This window comes from Sylvia atricapilla, chromosome 11 (genome assembly GCF_009819655.1).
Source record: "Sylvia atricapilla isolate bSylAtr1 chromosome 11, bSylAtr1.pri, whole genome shotgun sequence".
Classification (NCBI taxonomy): Eukaryota; Metazoa; Chordata; class Aves; order Passeriformes; family Sylviidae; genus Sylvia; species Sylvia atricapilla.
The window spans coordinates 7849005-7861004 of NC_089150.1; the positions used below are offsets into that span (position 1 = coordinate 7849005).

The window sequence follows — 12000 nt, forward strand, 5'->3', positions numbered from 1 at the left end:
TTTCTCACAAGAAGAGGTCTTGCTATGGCTGGAGTTTCACTGAACTCAACTCCTGGCATGAGTTAGGTCAGGTCTGTCTGTATGAATTGCAAATTTCCATGTTACTGGGGAAAACAATGAAGCTGAAGCAAGTAGTCTCAGGCTTTGTGCTAGTCTAATTCACCAGCCTGTGTCTTTGGTAACCTCGATCTAGCCTGGAGGAAAGCTCCTTCTGCATTCCCAAGTGTCTTCCCACAGGGGGAGCACTCCCAGGAGACCTCTCTCCTAACACAAAGGTGTTCAGGGCAAGTGGCATGTTGAAAGCTGCCTGACAGGCATCTCAGACCATATTCAGTGGGAGCACTGGCCTTTGAGGATTTCCAGCTGGGGAGTAAGAAAAACAGCAGTGTATTTAAAAAAAAATAAAATCAATCAGCACACCCTGTTGCAAGCTTCTCAGCTTGTGCATTGTTAATCTGATCTCTAACAGAACAGTTATGATTCACAGCATTACAGACTGGTCAGCACTTCTGTAACAAATGTTATTAAAGATTGGATTTAGCTTTGTTTTTTAAATTGGTTCTGAGCTATAACTGAATGCACAATATCTGCATTTTTGTGTTTATCAATGTAGGGACAAAGAAATATGTAAGGCTTTTTCACACTACTCTAGAGCAGCTTTGATGGAAAAAGAAAATTATAAAACACTCTACAGATTAGCAAAACAAACAATAGTAGTAAAAAGCCCCCAAAAACAATAAATAAAAAAAGCGCACTATCTCATAAATGCTGTGGTAATACACACAATCACTCAAATAAACTTGTCTAATGAATCAATCAACCTAAAGCTAAATAAATAAAGCCCCAAATAAATCCACATGCATGTATACTCCGTTTGCTTCCTGCAGTTTTCCTCACCAGTGCCCAGAGCTCCCCAGGCAGGAAAACGTGTGGACATTGCTCACTGGGAGCACCATGAGGGGCCAGCTGCAGAGGCACATGCAGATCACCTGGGCAGCCTTCCAAGAGCCTGCATTTGCTGTGCACACACCGTGGAGCTCGTGCACACATCCAGAGTTGGAGTGTACAGGAGTGCAATTCTCACCAGGACAAATAGAGAATATGTTTACTCGGCCTGGTTAAGATTTTTCTTTTTCCCCCCCACAGAAAAATCAGAAGGTAATCCTAGTGCAGAAGGTGCCTTGTTTTGGAAGATCAGAGCATGCAGGTTTTGTGTTGAGAAATAAAGCAGCAATTACCCTTGATTTGGGAGAATATCTCAAAGCCCAGTCAGGGAGAATCCTGCAGATAAACTAAATTAGCTAGAAGCACATATACCAAACTTCCTATGAAATGCCAGTTCAGCACAGCAGCCGCTCTTCCAAATTAATTTCACAGCTATAGTTCATTGCATTCCCCTCCCTTTTTCTTTTCAACCAAGTACTTGGTGTAACATGTTGGGAGTTAAAATTTTTCCAGATTTTATCTTCCAATAAGCTACAAGGACCACGAATCTGTCCCAATAAAATAATATCCATTTCCACTCTGCTCCACCCAGTAACAACTTGTGGGGTTGGGTCCTGAGACAACCTGCCAATCAGATATAGCCAGACACCACAAAAATGGTGTATCACTGGAAACCTGTCAGGAGTTTGGATGATGTTGTTTTCCAACACTTACGCTGGTAAAATCGGTTTCCCCGGAGCTCACTCACCTGGGTTGATGGTGATGAATTTGTTATCTGAGGGATGTTCCTCTGGAAACCTGTCCACCTTTGGAGAAGGTTTTTTTGTTGTCTCTGGTCTTCTTGGGACCTTGCCCAGGTACAGTTCGTCGGTGAATGCTGGTGGCACTTGGGTGGAAGGGAGCAGCTGGGGCTGAGTGTCGGCTTCGGCAAAGCTCTCCTTCTCGGCCCCTCCAGCCGTGGGGGCAACGTTTTGGTTTGGCACTTCTCCCGATAGGGTTTTATTTCCTTCTTCCTCAGCAGTCCTGTTGGGGGAGGCCACGGCCACGCTGGGCTCTGTGCTATTGCGTTCCTCTGCGGCCGCCGTCGCCCTGCTCTTCTCCTTCTTCTCAGCATCCTTTTCCTCCTCCTCCTCGTGCTCCCGCTCCCCGTCCTCGCTTTCGCTCTTCTCATCCTTGTCGCCCTCCTCGGCTCCCTCGCCATCCTTGGTCAGCGCCGAGTCCCGCTCGGGCCCCGGGGAGGTGGTGGCCTCGCTGGTGGCCACCACGGTCCTGCCAGCCTGTTTGCTGGGGGTGGTGGCCGCGGGCAGCCGCGTGGGCCACACGCTGCTGGGGAAGGAGGAGATGCCCCCGCCGCTGAAGCCCAGCCCTGCCAGCAAGGTGCTGGTCACCACGGAGGCCACGGTGGCCTGGCTGCCGCTGGAGGAAGGGCCCATGCCCGTGGCCATGGACACGAAGGAGAAAGGGAGCCCCGAGGAGGTCCAGGTGGAGGAGCCAGAGCTGATGGGAGCCATGTCAGCTGAGGAGGCAGGAGATGCTGTGGGCTTGAGGAGATCACCGGCAGCAGAGGGGAAGAAAACACAGCAGAGAGCATCAGCAGGGGCCCAGCATACCACCTGGGGTCATCATCTTGCTTTTCCCTCCCTTTTCACACACGTGCTATTCTCCTAAAACCAGACACTCATCACCAGCTGGATGAAGGGCTGAGCCAGGACAGAACATGCCACAGAGCTACCAGCAAACCACAAAGAGGGGAAACCTCCCTGCCTTCATCACATCATCATTAAAGCCCTCTTTATCCTTATCTTTATTTTACATCGGGACCTTCTCCGCCCACATCACTACTGACTTGTGAGTAACGTTTCCTCTTGGGGTGAGAAGAACGTAAAGGAGTTTAATGAGTTCAGCTGCATTACTCACAGTGCTTTCATCCTCAGAATACAGGAGTTTAAAAATACCGTGTTACATAAGGGCTGTCCCAAAATAATGGCTGCCAACGTGAGCATCCCTGGCTGGTGGGTCTGCTCTGACAAGGAACTCTGGCTCTTCCCACGCACATTGTGAGGGCCTCAAAGGATACTATTTTTATTTCCTTAATTTATCCATCAGGATTATTCTCCTAAGGACTGGTGTTGCTATGAGGCATTGCTCATGCTACAAAAGAACTGCAGCATGGTCAGCTGCATACTCCTGAAGGACTTGGAGAGCATCAGGAGCCCTTCAGCAAGCCAACACCATGTCTGCCAGGACCTCTAGGCTGTGACATCCATGTATAGACTCAGTTTATCCACAGGACTCTCAGTTTATCCACATCCACAGGACCCTCCCTGGCCACCACCAGCGAAGGAAAGGCAGGACTGACACTGCCTGCTTCACTGAGAGAAGGAGGTAATGAACTATGCACTTTGCATCCTCTGCACCGTGCCAGTATTGTTCTAATGTCAACCCACTGCAAGCATGCAGGTCTCTGCACACGTGTGTGTGCTCTGCTGTAAATAAAACCCCTCAGTACACACATAAAGAGCTAAACCTTAGTCTATTAATAAAGAATTAGTCCTGAATTACACATGGAAAAAGGGACTGAGGTGAATTGTCTAAAGACAAGGAATAATTCCGTGGAAGGGCAGAGTCAGTGGTTCCTCTGGACAACTCAATCATTCTCCCTCTGTAAATTACTGAAAAATGTCTCACATTACTGAATTCATCAGCAGGAAGAGAATTAGCTGGAAAGGTACGCACCAGGTAAGAACAAAAAAAGGTTAAATAGGTGCTGCTGAACACTGGAAAAAATGAAAAATGTTTATTTTGCATACTGAAATTTATAATTTAACAGTTTTTCTGCATCTCTGCAATTCCCAGGTTCAGTCAAGCCGTGTGGCTGAAAGGCTGCAGCAAACCAAGAAATGCTGCTTTCGCACGTTATTTTCGACCAGCTGCAATCACAGAGAACCTGAGATCTCAGATGAAAACCTGTGCTTTAGAGATTTTGAGCCAAAATTTTAAATAAGCATCTAAACTTTCAGATACTTATCAATCTGAATCCCTAAGGCTCTGTGAGATTTGGTTTTTGCTGGCATGAACAGTCTCAAAGCTGGACTGAGTATTCAAATTTGACAGTAGATTTTATATATCTAGAAACATCTATACATCATTAAACAAATATTAATCATTCAAATGCAAGCTTTGTATATGTTATTTGCTTATTAGAGAGTAAATCAAACTGGATCACAATAAAATCAGAAGCAATGTACTTAGAGTAAATTCAGTAGTATGAATCCAGCCCATAAATTTGACTGAATAACTCAGTATAATGGATGCAAAAAAATTTAGGTTATGGATAGTTAATATTAAATAAACTAATAAGATGCTTTCAAAACTGAAACAGTGTATTCCACTTTTACTGTAAATGTACCAACATTTCAGATTCTGGAATACAAAAGTCGGCCTCAGTGACTTGTTACAGTCTCACCTGAATTAAAATAAAACAAAGACATTGTTCAGGCTTTGTTCACAAAGTAACAGGTATCCTTAGAGCCCTGGAAGAGCAAAGATGCTGTCTGTGTGGCCTTATTTCTGTTGCATATACTTCTTCTCACAGGGTTAGCAAAAGAAATTAAATTTATTTCCACAGTTTTCATTAGGATTTTACAAATCCCCTCTAAATGGGTTGAATACAAATTGAGGAAAACTTTTTAACACTCGATTCTCCAATGATCAAAGTCTCTCAGAGCATGAAGCTAGAAAACCATTTCATATATGAACTGTATTTTATGCTATAAACCCTTCGGTGACAGGTCTGGACACCCCTTCCCCAGGAAAGCTGGGTCCTGCTGCAGATTTCCAACATCGTGCTGCCACCTGGTGGGAAATGTCCCCAAATCCCCACTCCCTAAATCCCTGACTTACCACTCCTGTCTTCACAATCCGGGTGCCCTCGAAAATTCGAGTAGTGTTAGCTGAGGAGGGAAGAAGAGCAGCACGTCAGGGCAGGGGAGAAGGAAGAGGAACAACTCCTAAACTACAGCTCAACACGTGCCTACAGAATACAGGTACGAGTCTCAGTCTGGAGCAAAGGCAACTCAGCTCTTGGGGCATTACCTCACTCTGCACTTGCATCCAAACACTTGCTTGTCTTTAATTACTCAGGCCTGGCAATGCTTACTGGCAGAAAACAAACTCTCTCCTTCAACCCCAAGCTGGATGAAACATCCTGACTTACACAGGAAGCAAGAGTAGCTTGATGATAATAGTTTTTTTCTGTCCTTATAATGTTATTATTATTATTTATTGCTATATATCTCAACTACAACCACAATCAACCTCTGAATAATGTTTTGAAAGCTAAAGTGGATTAATTTTATAGGTTAGATGTTGAGTACAGCCAGAGATTAGAACAGCAGCTCCTTTTTGGGGACATGTGAAAGGAATCACATAATCTACTCCCACTGCAGATGTATCACTTCCACTGCACTGAATACTGGGCTAGAACTGGGCTAGAGTACCCAAAGGATCTCCCACAGAGCTGTCAGTAATGATTTACTCCTACTGTGATTTAACAGTTATTGTAGTCAAACTTCAAAGAAGTTTCCATTTCATCATCTAGTAAAAGAGGTCATAATAAGCAACACACCACTTTCTAAATTCTGCCTGGCACTTGAAAGTGAAGTCTAAAACACTGTGCTGAGGTACACATGAGTTGTGACTTGGACAGGACACTTGTCTAATCCCTGCTCTCTCTGCAATGCTGCCAGCACTGTGGCATGCCACCACAACAGAATAAACCATGTCTATAGCTCGACATCCCTCAGACACTAAGTGCTAGCAAAGCAGGATCAAAACCCCTATACTTTCTGAAAGTGACACTGAAGAATGCCCCTATTATTTTGCTCCATACACAGCATCAGATCCAAGTGACAACTCTGCTTCATCCTATGGATTTAAACTTTTAACTCTCTGCTTGTTTTATTCTTCTGTTACCCATATTGAGGTTTATGCATCTATAAGCTGGAGTGGGAGGGAATGCTCTCAGAGGCAAAATTTGCCCTACTTAATAAAAAATGTCATAATGAATTCTCAGGAAGGAGCAAAACTTTAGCACTTAAAAAAACCTCTAAAATCATTAAGTTCTTCTACCGAATCTCAGCTTTACCAGATTTCTCCAATAAACTTAAAAGGAAATCCATGACAAAGGACAGCTTATCATCTAGTTCTTTTGATTTTCTTTAAATATGTATGTTTTGAAAATCACTGAGGTTGTGTGCATGGTAAAACCTGAATGTCTCCATATGTGGTTGTCAAGGTAGGACTGATCTCCTTTCCTCTTTACATAAAACAAACACCAATCACACTCACATTCTGTTATAGCTGTGCCTCTGATGCATAAGCAGTCTCTGATGCATTTGTTTCAGAATACTACCAAGAAAAACTCTAAATTCTCCTAAAACCTGACAAACCCTGACAGTGAGAAGTGTAGGCAAACCCTCCTCATTGGAAATGGGATTCAGATCAAGTCATTGGCCACAATATGAAATTAGCATTGTCTACATGCATTCAAATATCTTCTGAAATAACTTCACACCATATTGCACTCTGAAAACAGAATATTAAACAAAGAAAGAATAGTTCAATATAAAAATATGTACGTGGCTTTTTTACCTTGAAAGAGCATAGTCTGGCTAAAGTCACTACGCATTTCATTTCGGCAAACTGCTTGAACTCTGAACAGATAAAGGATGTCAGGTGAGACATGGCTAATGATGGCCTTCTGTTTAAAAAAAATAGATATTATTCAGTTTTTTACCCCCACAGTACTGTCCAAGATCAATTTGAAATATATAAAGCATTGTGCTAACACAGAACATTTATGCCATGTAAGACAAGTTATATTTCTACACAGAAATATTCAGTGGTTCCCCTGGAGAGAGCAAGGCTGAAGGTTGAAGGGATGCACCCAGACATTGCTGACTCTGCCCGTGAGAAAGAAATTAACATGTCCCACATCTGTTCTCATGACAGTCTCCATGCCTCAATGTCTCTGCTCTTCTCAAAAAAACTTAAATATAAGTTATTTGCCTTTACAGCAATTATAGTAAGATTTTTTTAGGTGGAGATCCATGTCCCAAACACAGGGTAAGCCCAGAAAAGTTACTGCACATTCAAACTGATTATTTTGCAACAAACTGGCCAAGGCAATTTGATGCTGGTGTACTATGCAACATGATGGCTGAGCATCCTGGGCTGGGATATCCCTGCTTACTCCTGGACCTGAGAGTTGCCTTAGTCCACAATCACATCAGGTCACAGGAGTAGCTGTATGAGTCACTTATGATCTCTACAGCAAAACACTGTCTAGCTCTGATTCAAGATGGGGCAGCCCAACTGTATCTGCCAGGGCTGTGTGAAACTGAAAGCAATCTGCACTTTCCTCTGAAAGCGGGTTTTCTTCTTCTCTTGCCCCTAAAATAGACTAAGATGTCATTGCTTTTTTAACCTAAAGCTCTGCTGAACAGCACAAGGTCTCACTGCAATTTATTTCCAAGCTATCACTCCATCACATCCCCTGCACTTGTAATTATTTCTTTTACATAAAACAGGATGCTTTCATGGTGCCCAGCTCATTTTTGCTGATTAAGGCTCTCCTCCTTATACCTGATTAAAAAATCTCCCTTAAGAGTGTGAAATTATGACAAGAAAGAGGTTACAATGCATCATAACCTTGGGTGCCTTTCAATGGATTCCTTTCTGATTTCATGAGGCAGATCGTTCCCTAATGTGACCCAGATAACAATGTCTAGTGGGGAAATTGGAAATATAAATGGAAATGAAGTAAAAGAAGCTTCATCTAAGGGAATAAGAGAAGTATTATTGTATAACTGATTGAATGGGCCCAGAGGATTGTGTATTTGAAAAAAAATATGGTAACAGGCATTAGGAATAACACTGTGCTGCTGCATTTTTCATGTGCATATACAATTACTGATTTCATTATTCTAGAGGCTTTCTTTGATTAACAATAAATGGAGGCCTTTCAAACCTGAATATGTCACTCTGGTTTTATATGCAGAGAATGTTAAGGACCAGTACAATACTTGCTTCCACTTAGACAAGAATGACAAGCAGATGAAATCCTACATGGAGGAGATAGAGCAGTGTTTCCATCTGTGCTGGAACAGTCTTGCTCTTCTCTCTTTTTCTCACACTGCCAGATGTAGGCAGTGCTTGTACAGGGCCACTCCAAAATAATCTTCAAGCCCTGACTATGCAACTCCTTGCCTCTGGCAGCACTTACTGCCAGAAACTGCTCCAAAGTCTGCAAGGGGCTATGCACAGTGAGAAGCCTGAGCCCAGAAACAGATTTTGGGGGATCGGACTTTTAATGTGAAAATCTGTAAGTTGAACACAAGCCAAAAGGTATTCAGAGCCTCACCATTTCCCGGGCCAGCTGCTTCTCAGAAACACTACATGAAAAAGTGTCTGCAGACTCAGTCCTTTATGCACTCACATAACTATAAATTCACACTCCAGTGTTTGGGTAGCCTGTTAGGCAATGTTCAGCTAATGCTGAATATTGAAATAGCAATCCACTGTGGGCCAAACATTAGCCTGCCTATAAGGTAACAACTACTTTCCTCCTCTGCCTCCTCCTACCAAGAAAATGACAATAGAAGGATAGCTTGATACATATGTCTGGGGTTGATGCTGTGCTTTTACCAGGTCCTTGTCACTGTCCTTGGTGAAAGTCTTCTCCTTTTCATCTTCATTTTTAGTCCAGCTATATGAGATCATGTAGTTCATGATTGGAGGGTGGTAAATGGTTTCTGGTTGGTTCCAGGTTACCAGGAGCGCTGTCCTGTTCACAGGCTGCACTTTCATGTTGACTGGAGGAGTGCTACAAGCTGGAAAACAGAAGGAGAAAAGATGAAGCTCTTCTAAATAACTGAGAGAAAACAAACAGGAAGAACAGTGCTTCACTCTAAGAGCTAGGTTTTTTTCTTTAATGCCCTGGCCTACAGTAACAGCTTAGACTGCAATCCACTGAGACCAATGGGATTTAATACCACCTGCAGCTGCTTTCTGCTTTCCTGAGTAAAGTGAATGAGAGAATCCATTCTTTGCAGGCAGGTTGCTTAGTTCTCAATTTAATTCTCAGTCCTGACATTTGTACCAACACTTTAACTTGGTAACTTAAGAGCTCTGCACTGGAACATTCAGAAATACAGTGGACCTGATCCACAGCTTCCCCCATCCACACTCTCCTGCTGTTAAGGGGTAAATACCCCAAAGTGCTCTGCTAGCCCTGGAAAGAGTTGAAACCTCTGAAAATGTGGCACTATTGGGTCAGTAAATGTTCTCCTGTTAACCTAGTACATTTTTATAGTTATTTTATACTCCTCTTCCAATATATCTTTCTTTAAAGATGCTCAAGGGTTTGTCAGTAATGTATCACCAGCACAGGGAAGAGTGGCTCTTTGAGGGCCTTGGCAATCTCCTCTGAGCAGGCAGAGGTACCCCCTGGCAGCTCTGCCTTCCTAACCCCACGTGCAGCATTGAGGCACAAGTCACTTCTCAGCCATGCTTAAGTCAGTGGGGACATCAGCACAGGGACAGCTTAACCTCTGGGAAAAACACGGCTTCTGCTTCCAGCAGTACCAAACCCAAAATTCTGCAGGGCAGACAGAGCCCAGGCACAAGAGGGGTGGGATGTGCACAGTCCCCTCGCAGCGCTGAAGAAACACTTTCCAAGGAGCTGCCACGGAAAGGGCCGAGTAGGGATGCACAACACTAGATGGCACTCACATGCTGTGGGAAAACTGCATCATCCCCTTCCCAGCTATAAAGAGTTTAGATTTTTTTTTTACCAAGCTTTAAAAATCACGTTTAAAATACGCAATTCAGGGCAGATTCTCACATTCTCTTTCTCAGTATAAACCCTGAACCAAGGAAAATCACTTGCAATGATACCTAAACACATGTGCTGTGGCAAAGGAGCTGGTCTCTCCTGCCAGGGAAAGGCAAAGTGTCACCCAGCTCATCAGGCTGACACTGTTTGCAGAATTACTTTTCCCAGTAAGACTTTTCCTTCTAAAGCCAACACACTGAGCTTGTTTGCACTCTGCAGGTATGTGGCTGCGTGTACATTTGGCCATTATTTCACTTCTAAAGAGTCCTAGCAGCACTGAAGGGGAAAAATATCTCTATTCCTATGCCTGGACTTGCAGGTTAGCCATGCAGCACTGCTGTTACATTACTGAAATAGCTACAGTTCTTAAATAAAAATGATTAAATACTTTAAACACCAGTATTACCAGTACAATAGAAAAATACCTGTCAAATGCATTTGTGCAGTTATAACTCACATTTTGTAGCTAGCTGAACAAGACAACATGAATCACAGAAATATGCTTGGGCAGGAAAGATCTTTGATGTTTGCTCTTGCCATGAGGGGTGACAATCCTGCAGTTTTGCAGGATTGTCACCTTCTGCTCAACCCAGAAGGATGATCCAGCAAAAGAAACAAACCCTACCCAAAAGCAATGGATAAATGTATGTGAATTTCCATTTACACCAAGCTGAAGGAATCAAAACAGCATTCTGCTGTTAGTGACACAAAGTCAGAAGTCACACCATGGCTTCCCTCTGGCTCCCCTTGGTCCCCCAAAGTACAACATGAAGGTGGCCAGGAGCTGGATGAGATGGGACAGCTGAAAGCCATCTCTGTTATCACCATTTAGAGATCTTCCCGATCCTTGGTATGCCTCTCCACACTCACCTCTTTCCGCTGACATGGTCAGATCAATTCTCTCTGACATCACTGTTTATTGATAACTGCACCAATAAATCATAACTGCCCTCTTTGACGCCCTTTGTCATCACAGAATTACACTTCAAAATGCCAGGCCAGCCTTTATCGCTCCACCTAATCAAATCCCATCAGAGACAGGAGCCCAGGGTGAAGCACTACCCAGACCTAAAACTCTTACCCAGTCCTTGTCCTCCAGGAGGACATGCAGAGATTTATGTATTTAAAGTAATCATGCATCAAATTGTTTTAGAAATAATTCAAGCAGGTAACCTTCCTGAGAGACAGAGAGATCTACCTTAATTGCACCAGCCCTCTGAACAGTGTCTGACCAGCTGCTTTTCACACGGGGACACCAAGTCACCCCAGGGAGAGGGGGCTGCCATGTCCCCAGTCTGTGCCACTCTGTAGCCAGCCTGGATGCCATTTGGAACAGCTCATTCCAGCCAGAGAAGTGGGTATTTCCCAAGGATAAACAGGACACTCACAGGCTCAGAGTCAGAAGGTCCTCCCTGACCCTGTACCCTGGTCCAAGAAGGTCATGAGCACTTCTAATCACCTGAGTGACTCTGATGGCTTCACTGAGGACAAGTCTCATTAACAGCCACCTAAAATGCAGCTGACCTTACAATACTGCAATTTCTCAGTAAATATTACAAAATTTTCATGACTTAGTGTGACTTGGTTCAATTTACTCCAAGGCACAGAGCAGTATCTGAAAAACCTGAAGTAATTTAGTATTAATCAACCTTTTCTGTTCAACCACATTTTTTTAAACAGCTTATGAATGGGCAAAAAAGGATTTTTTTTTTTTTTTTAGAAATGAAACATATGGTTTTATTAATTTAACTAAACCTGCTTAGGACACAATGGAATAAAGAAACATTTGATTCAATAATTCAATTTGATGATTTAATTAAAGTGATACATAATAACACAGTGAATGTCTGAAAGGCAAGGAAAAAAATTGCAATGATTTGACCATCTATAAAACAACTAGCATTTCCCAGAGATCTAATTTTTCTTTCAATACTCTCTGTGCCTTGGATTTTTCAAAGAAGATTAAAAGAATCACAGGCTAAAGGACTTCTACTGATTTTGCAAAATGTGCAGCTGAAGAAGAGATAGAAATGCAGGAAGAGGTTGGGACAGGGAAGGGGAAGTGTAATCAGGACATACTAGAAAGAAACACAAGCTTTTCTTTTTTTTCTTTTTTTTTTTTTTTTCTTTTCTTTTAACAAAATCAGACTTAATAAGCT

General features: G+C 43.0%; 1 protein-coding gene across 1 annotated transcript in view; it reads right to left on the reverse strand.

Moving 5' to 3' along the window:
* The window catches only part of PTPRG (protein tyrosine phosphatase receptor type G), a 394882-nt gene that overhangs the window by 74116 nt on the left and 308766 nt on the right, over nucleotides 1–12000 (reverse strand). The window contains exons 9-12 of the mRNA XM_066326515.1: nucleotides 8653–8837; nucleotides 6598–6706; nucleotides 4849–4898; nucleotides 1694–2486 (exon numbers count right to left, since the gene is read on the reverse strand). Of these exons, the coding sequence (XP_066182612.1) occupies nucleotides 1694–2486; nucleotides 4849–4898; nucleotides 6598–6706; nucleotides 8653–8837 (1137 nt within the window). The remainder of the gene's footprint in view (nucleotides 1–1693; nucleotides 2487–4848; nucleotides 4899–6597; nucleotides 6707–8652; nucleotides 8838–12000) is intronic.